The sequence below is a fragment of the Pecten maximus genome, chromosome 17 (genome assembly GCF_902652985.1).
Source record: "Pecten maximus chromosome 17, xPecMax1.1, whole genome shotgun sequence".
NCBI lineage: Eukaryota > Metazoa > Mollusca > Bivalvia > Pectinida > Pectinidae > Pecten > Pecten maximus.
In genome coordinates, this window is record NC_047031.1 from 19543758 (window position 1) to 19565534 (window position 21777).

At 33.8% G+C, this 21777-nt stretch overlaps 1 protein-coding gene across 1 annotated transcript in view; it reads left to right on the forward strand.

The window, feature by feature from the left end:
* Positions 1-444: 444 nt before the first annotated feature.
* The window catches only part of LOC117315885 (WD repeat-containing protein 49-like), a gene marked incomplete at its 5' end in the record, with an annotated part of 74785 nt that continues 53452 nt past the window's right edge, over positions 445-21777 (forward strand). The window contains 10 exon segments of the mRNA XM_033870296.1: positions 445-599; positions 1379-1448; positions 3559-3715; positions 4332-4390; positions 4392-4420; positions 5484-5617; positions 14428-14436; positions 18527-18631; positions 19656-19761; positions 20567-20599. Of these exon segments, the coding sequence (XP_033726187.1) occupies positions 445-599; positions 1379-1448; positions 3559-3715; positions 4332-4390; positions 4392-4420; positions 5484-5617; positions 14428-14436; positions 18527-18631; positions 19656-19761; positions 20567-20599 (857 nt within the window).

Consider the following 21777-nt stretch of genomic DNA (forward strand, 5'->3'; position numbering starts at 1 on the left):
AATCATGAGCAGATTTAAAAAATTCATCATAAACCACACCTTTAAGTATTATACATTTGAAAAAGGGAATCATAAATAAAAGAACTGTATTTTATGACACACCACCAATTAAATAAATTTTCCCTCCAGGCTCTTAACCCTTTCACCCCAACTGACTTTATTGGACTTCAAATGATTAATGAATGGCAGAGTCCACTAGAGTGTCCTTCTCACCTTTTAATACCATGAGTTCTGATTTAATGGCAAATTTATGCATTACTAATAAAATATAATTGTTAGTGTCAAATTATTTTCCCTATATTTGTTTTTTTTTATGTTTTTTTTTGTTTTTTTTGTTTTTTTTTGTTATAATCACATATATAAATTATTCTTTGCATCAGAAAAAAATGTTTTATTGAGTTTTAATTCTTGAACTTTCATAAAAATATACCTATGACTTTGCAGTATGGAGAATTGTTTGACAAGATTGATGTCGCCCGGGAGGGGAGCGTGGACTGGGATAAGTTTGCTTCACACATGTTACTGGAATTTTATGAAAAAGACGATCGTGTGAAATCTACACAGGTGCCACAATGGAAGGACTTGAAAGCGTTACCAAGGTATTTCTGAAGAAATTTTGGGTATACTTGAATGGCAGTGATAAGTAATAAGCAGATTGAGTCAATACATAAACTTTTAACTCACAATAAGGCATGGGTTTATCGTAGGGTATAAGTTTGTTTTATTTCCTTGCAAATTCAGAAGTAGGACATGTTAAATTGTAAGTTTTGTTTATAATTGTAGTGTTTCCATTGTCAACACCTTGGTTCTCATTTTCAATGATGTTTTGTTTTTGTTAATTTTTTTACCTGCTTGTAAATATAAAATCTTTATATTTGTAAATAATTTTTTTACAGGGGCATTCCTTCGTTTGAAGTTTAGGTCGTCAATATTAAAAAATGTATTTTTTCCAAGTAGTTAAAGTTATTATCTTTACATTAATAAGGCAGTTTTAGTCTCATGATGAACCAAAATACTTTGAGTATTAGACTACTCTAAGTCCTGGAAATTCCAAACTCGACACAAAGTATCACTAATTACTGCAAAGTATTTGTATACGACACACCTTTTCCCGGTACATTTCGTCGTTGATTTTATTACTTGTATGTACAAATACTCATATTATCATCGTTCGGATATAGATTTCATCAATAGAATTTCTGCATGTTTCTAATGTCCGAACGAAGGAATTCCCCTTAAACATTATTGTGAAATTCTAACTCTGTTTATTTTTCATTGATAAAAAATATTAATGATTAAAATATAATGTAAACAAAATAAAATAAAAAGAAGTTATATGAATCTGATTAAGAAAAAACAACTTTTTGTTACATTATAGTCCACACAAGGATGTCATACAGAAGGTGGTCTTCCTGAAAAACACCAACAAATACATCGCTGTCAGTAAGGTAAGTTAATAATAATAGCCAAAGGTCCACACAATGGGCAAGGAATATTCTCCGAATTAGTCAAACCTGCTTTATAGTGATCACCTTAATTAAGTGACTCCCTTTCATATGTGACCATATTTTTCACTTCCCATGTTATTTATATATTTGTTACCTGATCTGGATTAAGAGAACACTGTCAGTTGTGACTTTTTTTATTACCTCCCTTGGAAGGTCATTTAAGACAGGTTTGACTGTACATGTACTAATTAGATCTTCAGTCAAACCTGTCTTTAAAACCTCAAGTGGAGACAGAAAACAGTCACTATAGACAGGTTGTCGTTATAGACAGGTACAGATTTTATTGCTGACCGGATCAGCTGGAAATTCACGTATTTTGGAGACCTCAAATTTTAGCACATGGTCGAAGTAAAAGGGATAGATACACAATGAAGTGTTGACACTACCGTGATACACAATGAAGTGTTGACACTACCGTGATACACAATGAAGTGTTGACACTACCGTGATACACAATGAAGTGTTGACACTACCGTGATACACAATGAAGTGTTGACACTACCGTGATACACAATGAAGTGTTGACACTACCGTGATACACAATGAAGTGTTGACACTACCGTGATACACAATGAAGTGTTGACACTACCGTGATACACAATGAAGTGTTGACACTACCGTGATACACAATGAAGTGTTGACACTACCGTGATACACAATGAAGTGTTGACACTACCGTGATACACAATGAAGTGTTGACACTACCGTGATACACAATGAAGTGTTGACACTACCGTGATACACAATGAAGTGTTGACACTACCGTGATACACAATGAAGTGTTGACACTACCGTGATACACAATGAAGTGTTGACACTACCGTGATACACAATGAAGTGTTGACACTACCGTGATACACAATGAAGTGTTGACACTACCGTGATACACAATGAAGTGTTGACACTACCGTGATACACAATGAAGTGTTGACACTACCGTGATACACAATGAAGTGTTGACACTACCGTGATACACAATGATGTGTTGACACTACCGTGATACACAATGAAGTGTTGACACTACCGTGATACACAATGAAGTGTTGACACTACCGTGATACACAATGAAGTGTTGACACTACCGTGATACACAATGAAGTGTTGACACTACCGTGATACACAATGAAGTGTTGACACTACCGTGATACACAATGAAGTGTTGACACTACCGTGATACACAATGAAGTGTTGACACTACCGTGATACACAATGAAGTGTTGACACTACCGTGATACACAATGAAGTGTTGACACTACCGTGATACACAATGAAGTGTTGACACTACCGTGATACACAATGAAGTGTTGACACTACCGTGATACACAATGAAGTGTTGACACTACCGTGATACACAATGAAGTGTTGACACTACCGTGATACACAATGAAGTGTTGACACTACCGTGATACACAATGAAGTGTTGACACTACCGTGATACACAATGATGTGTTGACACTACCGTGATACACAATGATGTGTTGACACTACCGTGATACACAATGAAGTGTTGACACTACCGTGATACACAATGAAGTGTTGACACTACCGTGATACACAATGAAGTGTTGACACTACCGTGATACACAATGATGTGTTGACACTACCGTGATACACAATGAAGTGTTGACACTACCGTGATACACAATGAAGTGTTGACACTACCGTGATACACAATGAAGTGTTGACACTACCATGATACACAATGAAGTGTTGACACTACCATGATACACAATGAAGTGTTGACACTACCGTGATGCTTGCCATTGAAAATAATATAGAAAGAGTTTTTTCGGTGGGCTTGTTCGCTTATGTATTGAGAGTACACTCAGGCTATTCTTCTCTAGAACATTTTGTGATTTATATTTAAGTTAATTTAACTATATACATGTATAGATATTGAGGATGGTGAAATATTCACCTGGCCACATGATTCAATGACTCATAATAGTGATATTAAGTACCTTTTCTTTATTCATATTTAATTTCCAGGGTATACATATACATGTATGTACTTTATTTTTAATTTCCTGAGTATATGTAATTTTTTCAGGAGGGAACAATATCCATTTGGCCCCAAGATTTGAAGCAGTCAAGGTCATTCAAGACAGGAACAGACACTTGTAAAGGTCGTGACCTTTGGATCACACACTTTTGTGCTTTACAGAACATCAACAAGCTGGCCCTCGCCTTTACCAGTAAAGAGATATGTAAGTTATTGGTTAGAATTTAGGGAACATAACATATGGTGAGAGTATTGTGTATTATTTAAGATTTTGTCATGCTGTGAATTTGTATACATGATTTCAATGAAAACTTACAAACGTCACCAGTATATCTGCTGTATACGTTTTTTCTTACATTTTCTCACCAATTATTTTCATACAATCTTTCTTGTAATAAGCCAAGAGGCCACACATAAATATCAAACATTGAATGGGAGTCATGGGGAGTGGGGAGGGGTGAGTGGGGGGGGGGCTTGGCTTTTAACAGTGCAAGGAAATGACATTTAAATTTATACAGAATTCCAATAGACATGGACAGATTTAATATCAGATTGTAAGATAAAAATGTATTATATATGAATGTCATTTTGAATGTAGAACTCTCTTGTGATCTCCAAATCAAACCTATTCTTATCTTTCATGTTTATTTTTCTTAATTTACCCCTTTCACAAATTTGATGTGGAATTAACATTTTTTTCTTCAAACTACAAGCCATTCATGAATTGCTCAAAGATACATGTATGAGAGTCAGTAAATGTATAAACCGGGTGACAAATATTCTGATTACACTAACAGTTAATTTTTCTTCTTGTTCTCTAGCGATTTATGATATGAGCACCAAGTTGGATTTTAACTGCCAGTATAAGATCCAAGGTTTGCCCTTACACACCACTGACTCTCGACTACTGGTAGGTATAGCGAGGTGTTTTTTGTGTGTTTTTTGTTTGGTTTTTTATCTAAGTTGAAACAAGGTAAAGAAAAAAGGGATATTATCTGCCTTGACTATACTGTTATCTAGCTATTTCTTTTGCATCAGACTAAAAGTTAATTCCTTAAAAAATAATCCCTCATTATATACCAGGGGACATTATAACTAATGAAATGAGAAAGCAGCTAGTTATTTTTCTTTAGATACCAACTAAATTACTTTCACAAATAACAAAATCCAGAATTTGTAAGAAAAAAATAAGTATTATTTTTATGATAGGTGCATGTATTGTGATACTGTCGGTATTTGATATCAATGATGATCTGTGTATTTGATATCTACAATGATCTGTGTATTTGATATCAATGTGATCTGTGTATTTGATATCAATGTGATCTCTGTATTTGATATCAATGTGATCTGTGTATTTGATATCAATGTGATCTCTGTATTTGATATCAACAATGATCTCTGTATTTGATATCAATGTGATTTCTGTATTTTATATAAGTTATGATCTCTGTATTTGATATCAATGTGATCTGTGTATTTAATATCAACAATGATCTCTGTATTTGATATCAATGTGATCTCTTTATTTGATATCTACAATGATCTCTGTATTTGATATCAATGATGATCTCTGTATTTGATATCAATGTGATCTCTGTATTTGATATTAACAATGATCTCTTTATTTGATATCAATGTGATCTCTGTATTTGATATCAATGATGATCTCTGTATTTGATATCAATGTGATCTCTGTATTTGATATCAATGTGATCTCTGTATTTTATATAAGTTATGATCTCTGTATTTGATATCAATGTGATCTGTGTATTTTATATAAGTTATGATCTCTGTATTTAATATCAATGATGATCTCTGTATTTGATATTAATGATCTCTGTATTTGATATCAATGTGATCTCTGTATTTGATATTAATGATCTCTGTATTTGATATTAATGTGATCTGTGTATTTTATATAAGTTATGATCTCTGTATTTGATATTAATAGTGATCTCTCTATTTTACAGGTCAAATCCTAACAACCCTAATGAAGCATTGTTGGTGTGGGGAGATGTTGGAGGTTTTGTCAATGTCATATTTTTTAATTCTGCTAACATTGCCTTATTTGAGAGACCTCCAGCTCCAGCCGGGGAAAAGCAAGGTAAACAAGAGTTTGTAGATCACAGTTATTTCCCCTTGGTGTTTGTATAAGTTGTCAATGTACCATCCGTGTTTGTTTACATTTATAAGAAAATTGTCTATTCATTTTATTCATTTATTTCACCTTTGCTTTATATGTAATTTTTAAGCATTTTGGTATTGTTTTGGGTTACCTCCCCTTTGTAACTGTATTGAACATCTCCTGTTGGTGACTGTATTTGTTGTCTCCCTTTGGTGATTGATTATCCTTTTGGTGACTGTGGTGTCACAATATGCCATATGTGTGTGTGCTGAGTCTGTGCTAATAACAGGTAATATTGGATGTCAGGGATCCCTACTCCAGTTTTTCCTTTTCTTTAATTTGTACTAACCTAACACACATTCTAACCCTCTTTGATTACCTCCCTTTGATAATGTGTATTGTACACCTGTGTAATTATCTCCCTTTAATAATGTGTATTGTACACCTGTGTAATTATCTCCCTTTGATAATGTGTACTGTACACCTGTGTAATTATCTCCCTTTGATAATGTGTATTGTACACCTGTGTAATTATCTCCCTTTAATAATGTGTATTGTACACCTGTGTAATTATCTCCCTTTAATAATGTGTACTGTACACCTGTGTAATTATCTCCCTTTGATAATGTGTACTGTACATATAATCCCTTTGATGTGGTGATTTTATCAAGTTCTGTATTGCCATGTGAAATTTTCACATTTATGAAAACTGAAATTGCACTGATTTTTTGAAAAATATAGATCAACTTTTCTTTTTTAAATTAAGAAAAAGTTTGTTAAGTCAATTGAGTAAGCTTGAATTTAATACAAAGTTAATATGTGCATGCACATTTTTTTCAAGTCTTTTTTGCTGCTTTTCAGTTCAATAACAAAACAAACAAAAGTGTGAATTTGACTTTGAAAAGCTTAAAGTTAAATCACTTTCTTTTCTATTCAGAAATATCCAATTTCATATTTGACACAGTAAAATTAAAATATCTTGCATGACCTATTTCTTTATAGTCTTGATATAAAATCTACAAGGCATCATAAGTCTTATGAACATTCTTCTACTTTCTCCTCTCCAACTTTTATAGATTTATCAAAAGGGTCTGCTGAATATTTGAAATAACTTCTCATCTGATTGATTTACCGTACATACACATATAAATATATATATATATATACCAATAAAATAAAATACTTCTATTTTCTTGTAATAACAGCCTTTGCCAGTGGTATATAGTAGAGTTTGTGTGGTTTTTCTCTGGTAGCTGACGTCACCATTACTTCAAAAACTCTTTCCATCAAATAGATTCAAGAGTTGTGGCCCTTTTTTAATAAAAACATTATTTTAAGTGTATGTTTTTCTTTTATTATTGCTATTAAATTTTTCAAATTCTCTATTACTCTCTCCATTTCTTGAGTTGTGAATTGATAATGTATGAAACATTTGAAAAATGATAGAAATATTATTACACATATATTAGTAATGTAGTATGGCCGACATACTGTTTTGCAAGAAGATTTAACAAACTGGAGATTAGTTTTGAATTATTTCAATAAATTATCTGAAAATATGAATGGATATGTGTTTCATTAAATAACTTCTTTATTTTAAAATAAAAAAAAGGAATAATTTTTTCATAGATCTTCTTTGACAAAAAATTCAAATTTATGAATTGTTTTAATAAATCAAATTCTAGAGTCAGCAGCCAAGTTTGCCAAAGGAACAATATTGACAGTGATCTATGGTTATTTCAGATTTTCAAATGGAGACATATGTTCAACAAATCTTCTTTGACAGAAAAAAAAAATCAAATTTATGTATCATTTACACAGTTTTGATTCCTTAAAAACAAATATTGATAAAAATAAACTGAGAAATTGAAAGTGAACAGTTCAAACTGTCAATACTGATAAATATAAGGTCAAAGGTAATGGTCTTAAGTTCAAAAGAGTAGATTTCTTGGTGTGAGTTTTGCAGTGACGTGCAAGGATGTTTTTGGGGGAGATAGAAAAATCTGTATCTGTATTCAATCACATATACTTTAGGTATATACCAGTAGATATCAATATACCAATAGCTTGTCTTCAGGTGTGTGGGGTTTTATTTGGGTTTTTTTTCCCCAACAACTTCTGAAAAAAAAAATGATTTCATAAGGCCCAGTGAAATTTCTGAAAACAGACTTTAATCACATTTTGTACTAAAGAAGCAATAATTCTCATTTTGACTTTGTTTTTTTAACCTCTTAATTATTAAAATGCCATTTTGAGTAAGAAAGGAAAATCAAATTATGCATGTTAAATATTTGGTAAATTGCAAAACTACCTTGTAATAAAAGAACATCTGAGAAATTCTAAAAAGATCAAACAATATTTTTAATAAGCCATCTGCGCATTGGTATACATTTTAGAATAAAAATGAAAAAAAGAAGTTCACTGTTATAAAAGATCACAAGAATACCTAGCTGATGGAAGATTGCTTTAATTTTTTTATAATAAGCCAAAATCAATTTTGAAGAGTCCCAGGTTGTCTTACTATCAAAGTCTCTTAAAAAGATATATATTATTTCAGCAAATGCATATTTTTTTTCAGAGTTGTTTCTTTTTTTAATTAGAAAGAAAATTAAGTATGAAGATTTTTGGGTTTATATTCATAAAAATTTAAATAGCTCTTTTGATGAATTTTCTTATCACACAACAGTTAGTTTCTTTCAATCTTTGAAATTTCACATCAAGATTTGCCTTGTTTGTTTATCAATAATTAATCATTTATGTCATCTCATCATTAAGAAATTTTATCAATATTTATCAAATTAACATATATCCATACATGTATACACATACATCTGGCTTGTCTTTATTGTACATCATATTATCATATATTATGTAATATAGAAATGCATTTATGTAGAACATGTATGCTAGATATAATCTTTTGAACTGATAGAATAATTAGAATGTATTTATGTACACTGTTTACATATATATTTGCACAAATATCACTGCTTTGCTTTGACATATAATTATATTTCGATTTAATAATATTGTTATAATATAAAATTATAATATATCAATTATAATATGCATTTTTAGCTTTGAATTTGCTTTAAAATAAATTGATTTGGTATGGAAAACAATGAAATTAAAAACTGACATAAATTGAATGTCATTCAACATTTCATAGGAGTGAAACACCTTTCATGAACTAACAAACTAGATTAAGACAGGTGTGATGAGAGATAGGAGTAAGGTGTGTAGAGGGGAGTGCTGGTTGGCTGTTTTCTAGGGGACTTTCAACGAGGGGACTGATATTAATATATATATATATGTACAATGTAGCTAGATAATTGCAGTACTAATGGAGATATAAATTAAGTAAAATGGTTGACACCTGGGGCCATTTAAAGTTAGTAATAGTGAAGGGTGGCAAGTATGTAATAGTGAGGGTGGAGAGTTTGTAATAGTGAGGGTGGAGAGTATGTAATAGTGAGGGTGGAGAGTGTGTAATAGTGAGGGTGGAGAGTTTGTAATAGTGAGGGTGGAGAGTATGTAATAGTGAGGGTGGAGAGTATGTAATAGTGAGGGTGGAGAGTATGTAATAGTGAGGGTGGAGAGTATGTAATAGTGAAGGGTGGCAAGTATGTAATAGTGAAGGGTGGCAAGTGTGTAATAGTGAAGGGTGGCAAGTGTGTAATAGTGAAGGGTGGCAAGTATGTAATAGTGAAGGGTGGCAAGTGTAATAGTGAGGGTGGAGAGTTTGTAATAGTGAGGGTGGAGAGTGTGTAATAGTGAGGGTGGAGAGTTTGTAATAGTGAGGGTGGAGAGTATGTAATAGTGAGGGTGGAGAGTTTGTAATAGTGAGGGTGGAGAGTATGTAATAGTGAGGGTGGAGAGTGTGTAATAGTGAGGGTGGCAAGTATGTAATAATGAAGGGTGGCAAGTATGTAATAGTGAGGGTGGAGAGTATGTAATAGTGAAGGGTGGAGAGTTTGTAATAGTGAGGGTGGAGAGTATGTAATAGTGAGGGTGGAGAGTATGTAATAGTGAGGGTGGAGAGTATGTAATAGTGAGGGTGGAGAGTATGTAATAGTGAGGGTGGAGAGTATGTAATAGTGAGGGTGGAGAGTATGTAATAGTGAAGGGTGACAAGTGTGTAATAGTGAAAGGTTGAAAGTGTGTAATGGTGAAGGGTGGCAAGTATGTAATGGTGAAGGGTGGCAAGTTTGTAACAGTGAAGGGTGGCAAGTATGTAATTGGGCAGGGTGGCAAGTATGTAATGGTGAAGGGTGGCAAGTATGTAATGGTGAAGGGTGGCAAGTATGTAATGGTGAAGGGTGGCAAGTATGTAATGGTGAAGGGTGGCAAGTTTGTAACAGTGAAGGGTGGCAAGTATGTAATTGGGCAGGGTGGCAAGTATGTAATTGGGCAGGGTGGCAAGTATGTAATGGTGAAGGGTGGCAAGTATGTAATGGGGAAGGGTGGCAAGTGTGTAATGGGGAAGGGTGACAAGTGTGTAATAGTGAAGGGTGACAAGTGTGTAATGGTGAAGGGTGACAAGTGTGTAATAGTGAAGGGTGACAAGTGTGTAATGGGGAAGGGTGACAAGTGTGTAATGATGAAGGGTGGCAAGTATGTAATAGGGAAGGGTGACAAGTGTGTAATGGGGAAGGGTGACAAGTGTGTAATAGTGAAGGGTGACAAGTGTGTAATGGTGAAGGGTGACAAGTGTGTAATGGTGAAGGGTGACAAGTGTGTAATAGTGAAGGGTGACAAGTGTGTAATAGTGAAGGGTGACAAGTGTGTAATGGGGAAGGGTGACAAGTGTGTAATGGTGAAGGGTGACAAGTGTGTAATAGTGAAGGGTGACAAGTGTGTAATGGGGAAGGGTGACAAGTGTGTAATAGTGAAGGGTGACAAGTGTGTAATGGGGAAGGGTGACAAGTGTGTAATGGGGAAGGGTGACAAGTGTGTAATAGTGAAGGGTGACAAGTGTGTAATGGTGAAGGGTGACAAGTGTGTAATAGTGAAGGGTGACAAGTGTGTAATGGTGAAGGGTGACAAGTGTGTAATAGTGAAGGGTGACAAGTGTGTAATGGGGAAGGGTGACAAGTGTGTAATGATGAAGGGTGGCAAGTATGTAATAGGGAAGGGTGACAAGTGTGTAATGGGGAAGGGTGACAAGTGTGTAATAGTGAAGGGTGGCAAGTGTGTAATAGTGAGGGTGGAGAGTTTGTAATAGTGAGGGTGGAGAGTATGTAATAGTGAGGGTGGAGAGTTTGTAACAGTGAAGGGTGGCAAGTATGTAATAGTGAAGGGTGGCAAGTATGTAATAGTGAAGGGTGGCAAGTGTGTAATAGTGAATGGTGACAAGTGTGTAATGGTGAAGGGTGGCAAGTGTGTAATAGTGAAAGGTGGCAAGTATGTAATAGTGAAGGGTGGCAAGTGTGTAATAGTGAAAGGTGGCAAGTATGTTATAGTGAAGGGTGGCAAGTATGTAATTGGGCAGGGTGGCAAGTTTGTAATAGTGAATGGTGGCAAGTATGTAATGGGGAAGGATGGCAAGTACGGTATGTAATAGTGAAGGGTGGCAAGTATGTACAAATGTAATAGTGAAGGGTGGCAAGTGTGTACAAATGTAATAGTGAAGGGTGGCAAGTGTGTAATAGTGAAGGGTGGCAAGTGTGTAATTGGGCAGGGTGGCAAGTTTGTAATGGTGAAGGGTGACAAGTGTGTAATGGGGAAGGGTGACAAGTGTGTAATGATGAAGGGTGGCAAGTATGTAATAGGGAAGGGTGACAAGTGTGTAATGGGGAAGGGTGACAAGTGTGTAATAGTGAAGGGTGACAAGTGTGTAATGGGGAAGGGTGACAAGTGTGTAATGGTGAAGGGTGACAAGTGTGTAATAGTGAAGGGTGACAAGTGTGTAATGGGGAAGGGTGACAAGTGTGTAATAGTGAAGGGTGACAAGTGTGTAATGGGGAAGGGTGACAAGTGTGTAATGGTGAAGGGTGACAAGTGTGTAATAGTGAAGGGTGACAAGTGTGTAATGGTGAAGGGTGACAAGTGTGTAATAGTGAAGGGTGACAAGTGTGTAATGGTGAAGGGTGACAAGTGTGTAATAGTGAAGGGTGACAAGTGTGTAATGGGGAAGGGTGACAAGTGTGTAATGATGAAGGGTGGCAAGTATGTAATAGGGAAGGGTGACAAGTGTGTAATGGGGAAGGGTGACAAGTGTGTAATAGTGAAGGGTGGCAAGTGTGTAATAGTGAGGGTGGATAGTTTGTAATAGTGAGGGTGGAGAGTATGTAATAGTGAGGGTGGAGAGTTTGTAACAGTGAAGGGTGGCAAGTATGTAATAGTGAAGGGTGGCAAGTATGTAATAGTGAAGGGTGGCAAGTGTGTAATAGTGAAAGGTGGCAAGTATGTAATAGTGAAGGGTGGCAAGTGTGTAATAGTGAAAGGTGGCAAGTATGTTATAGTGAAGGGTGGCAAGTATGTAATAGTGAAGGGTGGCAAGTGTGTAATAGTGAAAGGTGGCAAGTATGTTATAGTGAAGGGTGGCAAGTTTGTAATAGTGAATGGTGGCAAGTATGTAATGGGGAAGGATGGCAAGTATGGTATGTAATAGTGAAGGGTGGCAAGTATGTACAAATGTAATAGTGAAGGGTGGCAAGTGTGTACAAATGTAATAGTGAAGGGTGGCAAGTGTGTAATAGTGAAGGGTGGCAAGTGTGTAATAGTGAAGGGTGGCAAGTGTGTAATTGGGCAGGATGGCAAGTACGGTATGTAATAGTGAAGGGTGGAGAGTATGTACAAATGTAATAGTGAAGGGTGGCAAGTGTGTAATATTGAAGGGTGGCAAGTGTGTAATAGTGAAGGGTGGCAAGTATGTAATTGGGCAGGGTGGCAAGTTTGTAATAGTGAAGGGTGGAGAGTATGTAATAGTGAAGGGTGGCAAGTATGTAATGGTGAAGGGTGGCAAGTTTGTAATAGTGAAGGGTGACAAGTGTGTAATGGGGAAGGATGGCAAGTGTGTAATAGTGAAGGGTGGCAAGTTTGTAATAGTGAATGGTGGCAAGTATGTAATGGGGAAGGATGGCAAGTATGTAATAGTGAAGGGTGGCAAGTATGTAATTGGGCAGGGTGGCAAGTTTGTAATAGTGAATGGTGGCAAGTATGTAATAGTGAAGGGTGGCAAGTATGTACAAATGTAATAGTGAAGGGTGGCAAGTGTGTAATAGTGAAGGGTGGCAAGTATGTAATTGGGCAGGGTGGCAAGTTTGTAATAGTGAAGGGTGGCAAGTATGAAATGCGGAATGGTGGCAAGTATATAATAGTGAATGGGGGTTATTTCATCTAGTCTACCTAGTCATTAAGTTAGACAGAGGCATGTACACACAGACATCCATAAGTTAAGTATGACAGTGATTGTTTGTTTCTAGGTTAGCTTATGAAGGTGTCGAACATTGCAAACTGTTTAAAATATGAAATTTTTGAAATTGGACACATTTTTGTTGATATCAAATTGAACATATTTTTGTTAACTATTTAAAATAACCAAACTTCACAGTGCATTCCTTTTTACATGGAAACCCAACATGAGAATTAGCAGAAAAAATAGATTATTTCCATTGCTATCAAATTGCGTTGACTTTGGATATTGCTGATAAGATGCAAGCACATTTCCAGGAAAATAGCAACTAGGGTCAAATTTTTGTTTCCATAGAAATTCTAAAACATTTACTGGCTTATCTCTCCTTGGTAGAATCACACAGATATTGAATCAATCCACACATTTATAAGTTTTGTTTTTATTGATAATTTTGATATTCTGTAGACATGGACATAGTTTTCATTATCATGAAACTTTTAAAAGTAGCCAATCAATATAGACTACCCCAATAAGTTGGAGCCTGATCTATTTTCTTGTTTTCCAGATCACTTCTTTATTCACCAGCACAACAAAAAAAATAATTGTTTTTATAAAAATTTTAATTTGTAAAATAAACATATTCATTTACATCTCCTTCTAAACATAGATATTTCGGCCCAGTTGTTGAAAAGATTATTAGACTAAGTCACAGTTTATCAACAATTAAAAAATCCTGATAAAATCATTTATGGTAAAACTAACTTGACAAAATTTATGAGACTTTTAATAACACTTGTCCGTCTCTTCCTATCTGCCCTTTTTCACGAGTACATGTGCACACACTCAGGATTTGAAATAAGGGAGAAATGAGATGTTCACTACAAACAATTACTTATGAAACTACATGTGGACAATCAAGAAGCTTAAACAATTTGAATAGTTTTGTTTCAAAATGTGTAGTAAATCTTTTGAAGAAAAATGTGTGAAAAAGTGATTTACAAATGAAATATGTATTCCATCCATTAATAAAAATATTATTACATTATTATTATATTTTTTTTACATTAATTGCATGATTTCATATTAAGCATATTTGACCAAACATGTAATCTTTTAGCATATTTAAAATAACATACCTCACCCAAACCAAACCTTAAACACATCATAATTTTTATTAACCTTCTTCAATTTTATCAATGTAGAACAATGCATGGGTTTTCATGTAAATATATTAATGCACAATTATTTATATTAACAATTAATTGATAATTAATTAATACCTGTTTGTTAACATTAAAATCATATTTAATGGAATGATTATCTTAACCAATGACATTGCTTGTACTATGTAATTAATCATATATATATCTGCTTTTTTCGTTGCCGTTTTGACCTTTGACCCCTAACCTTTGCACTTTCTGCACACATACAGCTTGGCAAGGTAAGTATATGTAATACCTGTGAGTCATATAGGTATTACTTAGGTATATAGATTTTAGCATGTTTACCCACATAGTCTGAGTTACATTTAATTTAGAACACTCTTGAGGGATTTTAGAATTTAGAAAAAAAAAATATATAAAAATTGACTCCAAATTCCATAGTTGATGCTTTCCTGCCTGACCCAGTTCAGAAACTAATATATAACGATACCTTTACAATAATTTATGTGGACTGTAGTTCTTGGTACTAATTACCGGCGGTATGTTTCAAGAAAAAAATCAGAAGCGTAGATTTTGAAGAGTTTATTTGGCTCTGTGGTTTTTAATGAAGATTCTTTTTCAGTCAGATTTATTCTTCATCTCTTCACTTATCAATTTTTTCAAAGTTAACAAATGAAATTCATTGATAACACTTTTTTATCAATCAATCAATCAATCAATCAATCTATCAAACAATGGTTTATACAGAAAGCAAAAACAGAAAATAGAAATTTAGAAGCAATGCTTTGAAGTTTCTTGACTGTTAAAAAGTTTGAAGACATGGATAATGTATGAATAAAAAAACAATATTTGACACATTGAATTGCATTGATTCATTCATTAAAATTAATTGTTTGGAAACAATTCCATATTCAATTAAAATATTTGATATCCATTTTTAGAAAAAAAAATCCCATCATACTGATAATAGCCTTTTGCTAGTTTTTAATTTTTTAACTGCATATTCAACCCTTAGTGACTCCTAGTATTACCAAATAGATCATAATTAAATTAATTGGCAGCTAAGTCTGCGGATTTTGAGTTTTCTGAAATGTTCATCTGAATTTATTTTTTACAACATATTTGTTTCCTTTATTTTATTTGAGGAAGGGAGACAATCACATATCTAAATGAATTTTAATTCAACAAGGGAGACAATCATATATTTAAATGATATGTTTATTCAGCAAAGGAGACAATCACATATTTAAATTAAATGTTCATTCAACAAGGGAGACAATCACATATTTAAATGATATGTTTATTCAACAAGGGTGACAATCACATATTTGAATTAAATGTTCATTCAACAAGGGAGACAATCACATATTTAAATGATATGTTAATTCAGCAAGGGAGACAATCACATATTTAAATGATATGTTAATTCAACAAGGGTGACAATCACATATTTAAATGATATGTTAATTCAGCAAGGGAGACAATCACATATTTAAATAATATGTTAATTCAGCAAGGGAGACAATCACATATTTAAATCATATGTTAATTCAACAAGGGAGACACTCACATATTTAAATGATATGCATTCATTATTATATCTTTTCAAGCATAAAAATAAACAATGAACAATTTGTTTTTGATCTACTTCTAGAATTTAAATCATCAAAAATATGAAAATTGTATACCTCACCATCTTGCCAATAAAACTCTCATCTGGTGATATTCCCATCAATCCCTGTTCAGCATCAAACTTAGATTAAATGAAATAGAAATATGAAATCAATGCTTTTAGCTAGTGCATGCTAGTTGGTTGGCTTTAGTAAAAGGCTGATCCCCAATATCTTCATCACAAGTGATGTCCACTCTTATTATTAATTAATTATAATTATTTAAAATATATATCAAATTATTTCATCTTCCAAATTGAATCAGTTTTATTTCTCAGTAACTATTAAGAGATAACTAGATATCACTTGTGATAAGAGATCCCAATGCTAAACCCTTTCACTTAAACCCAGTTGTTAAAAATCTGGCTATCAATAGAAAAAAATATCTAAAACATTTTTTTGAGAATTATCTATTAAGTAGTAGATCTATATAAATATATCTATGATATATCAGAGAAAGCCAGGATTTTAGGGTAGAAAGAGCAATGATGTAGCTTTAGAATAATTAGAATAATAAGCAGTTAAAAGCAAAATTTTCAAATTTCAATTTCAATATTGCAGTTTAAAAAGTTTTAATACTTTAACAGCTGGGTGTGATAGCAGTTAGGCCTTATGGACATCAGATCTGTAGATAATTATGATTTAAACTATTTTTTGTCATAAAAGATTATTTGATTGGGATAGCTATTGACTTACGGTATATATATAGTAACGAAAAAAAACAGAATACAAAAGTTAAAAGTATATATATTTTATCCTTTATGAGACGCAATGATGAAAATAGAATAATTCTGTATAAATATATATTTATAAGAAAAAAAATATACGAAACATTTACGTAGACAATTTCATTATAACAGCTGTTTTATATAATATAGTTATAGAAAAAAATGGTTGAGGATGCTTTCTGATTTGTCTTCGTTGTTGTTGACTTTTAGTCAACAAGAGAATTTCTTTGGGGCCGCAGTGGCCCGGTGGTTAAGGTGTCCCGACACTTTATCACTAGCCCTCCACCTCTGGGTTGCAAGTTCGAAACCTACGTGGGGAAGTTGCCAGGTACTGACTGTAGGCTGGTGTTTTTTCTCCGGGTACTCCGGCTTTCCTCCACCTCCATGCCTGGCACGTCCTTAAATGACCCTGGCTGTTAATAGGACGTTAAACAAAAAACAAAAACAAACAAATTCTAGGGAAGATTCTTATTATAATTAATAAGTAAATGAATAATTTATGTAGAGTGTATTACCATACTCATCTCTTATTCGAAGATATTCTTTATAGAATCATTATTGTCTAGATAACAATATTATTATCAACCTGATAGGTTGTTTATATTTTTCCGGAAAAAATGATTCTGTTAAAAAAACATTAACAATCTTCCTGATGTATACTCTTTCTTATAGCTTTGAAAAAATTAAGTTTCACTTTTAATGAATTTCATATTTTTGAAGATATTTTAGAAATTGTAAAAAAATGATATGAACATGAAGATATGATGAGTGGCTTGTTTACAATGTGTGTATACTGTGTAACTATGTGTGTATACTGTGTAACAATGTGTGTATACTGTGTAACTAGGGAACATGGTTGGTATGATATTTTTTCAGGTGTTAGTAGATCAGTGAACTCAACTGCAAAAATTCAACATCACAAAAACTTCATTGTTATTTCTTAATTGATACAAAAACAAAACCTTTTCTTTCCAAACATTCAAAATTAAAAATTGCATAGACTTTGGACAGTTTTTGAAGCATAATTGCAAAAATTTGTACCCACAAAAACAACCAGTAACGCAGTAAATATTGATAAACTATGTAAGTTTGGCCTTTTTAAGTTAAATTTGGAAAAAAGATTGTTTCCCTTTAGAAGGATTCTGTAATGATGATACTGTAGGGAAGAATCCGACGATATACTATGAATTAGATACCTGATAGAGGGAATATATCATTATTGCCAGGCGCTATATATAGAAGAATTTGATAATTTACCTTGAAGGCAGTATAACAGGTTTGAAATTACATCAGTACGTTATACTTAATGATTTGTGAATATTTCATTTCCAAAAAGGGTTAGAAAAATATTGTTAGTATTGAATGTCATAGTGGACGTGGTATTGCTCTCGTCTCTGACCTAGGCTACCTGTAGACTACGATACCCTGGGACGTGGTATTGCTCTCGTCTCTGACCTAGGCTACCTGTAGACTACGATACCCTGGTCAGACATGAAAATAGATAGGGTCACATACAAGGTACACGTCACATGGGTTTTCTCAGTCCAGTACAATGTACTCTGTTTTTCACTTCAAGATCTCACAGAGAATTTTTGCTCTTTCATCTTGGCCAATAAGAATTATACTCTCATAAGTTTTTTACCTATTTCATAATTGTTTAAATGAAACAGAGTTGTTTTTATAACTTGTTTCATAATTAATTGAAAGAAACAAAGATGGTACCACACTACCAAGAGGTACATGTGGGAAATATTTTCACTACACACTTAACACAGTACATTGGGGTAACCATGGAAATAAAGGCACGATAGTGGGGTCGGAAGTATGTTGATAATGCAGTGTTAACTGTAGTGATTCAGTTCACGGGTAATTTGGTCCAAATCTTTATGTTTTGGCTGTATTTTGGTATATTTTTAATGACTATTTATCTATCTATATAGACTTTATGTTTGATTTTGTTTTCGGTACAGAGCCATGTCTCAGCGTCCAACTCCAGGATGTGATAGGAGAACAGACATACAAGAATGCCAAGTATACTGTCCACGAGGCCCACAAGAAGGAGTGGGTTAGACAAGGTGAGTGGATAATCGACCAATCAAAATTCTCGTATATATTCAGTGCTGATTTGATGGTGTTATCACCGCAACATAAATTATCAAAGTGGTATTTTCAAAATGATCTTAATCCCAGGAAAATTAGGTTGTTTGCATGTGTGAGAGGTTTGAATTGTAAACCTTATATGTCTTCTATATATCACAAGATGTGGGCTGTTTGGGTTTCTTGGGGAGCTGAGAAAAAAACTGTCATAATACTTTGGTAGACACCTTAAGCTTACCCTTATTGCCCTGAATGGCATGCAATTGGGTTCCTAAATGTCGTTTAATAAAGTAGCCACCAGCTACTACTGAAGTATAATGATTTATTTTAAAATCTATCAAAATTATTAAGAGTACGGAAATTTATATTCAGAGGGCACGGTATGTCCAAAGGGTAGTATATGTGTAGACGTGGCTACTACCTGTTGACACGGACACTGCCCCTGGGTATACAATGTCATTTACATAAGAACTCTGTCTATTTGGGCACGAGTTATATATTTACCTAAGTATCTAGTGATTTGGATTATGTAATTCACATCATCCCTAGCATATAAAAGTAAGCAGTGAGACAAGAAGAGTTAGTTAGGAGAGAGATAGGTGACTGGTCCTCGGGACAGTCCCGGCCAGTAGGCCGGGCGGAGACACACCTTACGACTCACTCTCACTGGATATGTACTTTGTAAATACCATATATGTATAGAACTTGTACATAATAAACAATGAAGAAGAAGACTCTACAGCGTCAATCATTATTCTTCAATTCATCTACATACACCGTACACAACATTCTACAAGTGACTACAACCTTGTAGTTCACACTACAAGGTGAACCAAATTTAGGGGAAAAAATATATATATATAGAAATGTAATTCTACACAAACCATACCACATCCCTATAGTGTTCAGTTAAGAACTTGTCTCATCAACAACAGTGTTAATACTATATACAACATTATACATGTAGTATATGTTTGATATCTTCACTTTGTGTATTTTCAGTGCGCTATTCCCAGTACTTGGAATGTTTTATTAGTTGTTCTACCACAAATATAAACTCTATGGTGATTGGCTGGATGGAGAAACACACCTCTGTTACTCCAAGCAAGTAAGTCAATTTTCCTCTCTCGATCCCCACTGTTACTCCAAGCAAGTAAGTCAATTTCCCTCTCTCCCCACTATTACTGCATAACTTATGAATGTTAGTAAGTTGCAAAGTTTTTGTGAAACACTTAGTAATTCGTAAATCTGACTTACACAAAATTTGTAAGTTACGAAGCTTTGTGAAACGGTACCCAGAATAGTCAAAATTCATCTCTCCCCAATATTACTCAAAGCAAGTAAGTCAAGTCCTTTCTCTCCTACTTTTACTCAAAGCTAGTAAGCCAATTCCTTTCTCTCCTACTGTTACTCAAAGCAAGTAAGTCAATTCCTTTCTCTCCTAATGTTACTCAAAGCAAGTAAGTCAATTCCTGTCTCTCCTACTGTTACTCAAAGCTAGTAAGTCAATTCCTGTCTCTCCTACTGTTACTCAAAGCAAGTAAGTCAATTCCTTTCTCTCCTACTGTTACTCAAAGCTAGTAAGTCAATTCCTTTCTCTCCTACTAGTACTGTTACTCAAAGCTAGTAAGTCAATTCCTTTCTCTCCTACTGTTACTCAAAGCAAGTAAGTCAATTCCTTTCTCTCCTACTGTTACTCAAAGCAAGTAAGTCAATTCCTTTCTTTCCTACTGTTACTCAAAGCAAGTAAGTCAATTAATATTCCTTTCTCTCCTACTGTATTGATCTTTAATGCAAGTGTTAATTACGAATTAGAAAAGAAATCAATTGAAATTTGTTCCATATCAAGACTTTATATATAGTACTTTACTGGTGTCATATATAACTTATAATTGTTTATTTCTAATTTCCAGAAATCAACAAATCAGTAAAGAAATTTTACGAAAGTAAGTTAAAGATCAACTCTGTACTTAATAATATTAAAGAGTTTGTGTTTAGAATTTTGATTATGGTACAAAGGACACTTATACGATGATAAGATATTGATTTTTAATGATTGAGTACATTCCATACTGTATTAATCATCAAGGGGCCTCGATAGCTCAGTCGGTCAGACTGCCGGCCACATAATCTCATATGAAAATCTGAGGTGCATGGTTTGACATTGAGCCTACACGAGTCTGTTTGTGTTTCCCAAGAAGCTGAGAAACGGGCTGGTCGTTACTGTCATGGTTGTGTCCTTGGGCAAGGCAATTAACACTTAATTCCATTTGATACCATACAACTGGCCTCTCGTATGTTCATTGAGGTAGTCACCAACTACTACAAGGACACCCAACCTTAATATGACCCTGGCTGTTCATCAAATATACATATAGGATCTTCAGTGAGTTTCCATTTCATCAGAGATTTTATGAAAAAACCTAAAAAAGTTTTTATTTTGTGAACATGTGCAAGCGAAATTAAAACTTTTGAGATGAGATTCATCAAATCCCATATAAAACGAAAATGATTTAAAATGTTGTTTATCACATGTATATAACTTAGAAAACATACATTTTGCCACATTTTAATATCAAAATTGGGAGGGCAAAATCACACAAAAGCAGCCATTTTGTTGGTCGAGTCATGTATAATTTTTGACGTAACATATTATTATGTAAGCGATTCCTGACTGGTGCAGCCGTTAGAAACACTCCAGGGTATATTACACTAGTGACATACAGTATTACATGGACTGATTCACCGTTTAACAGGTTGATTACTCTATCTGGTAAATATACATTCTATGTCAAAGCAATAAGTATATGTATGAAATTTAAACTCATTCATGTTTAATGTTTCTCTACTGAAGATGTGATATTTTGGTAGTGATTGAAATACATCACTAGTTTTTACATGATGAAGAAAACTGACCAAAAAAATGACCATGTTTGCCGTAAGATATATCACAAGATCTGTTACGTAATCTTCCATAAAATATAAAACAGAGTGCTTACTCACTCAGCTTTACATTCTGTTTTTTTGTATTTTATCTCCATTACATGAAAGATATATTCAAGTTTGTCCTTAAGGAAAAAAAAATGTTAGAATTTTTTAGGATTAAGTGATAATTTATGATTTT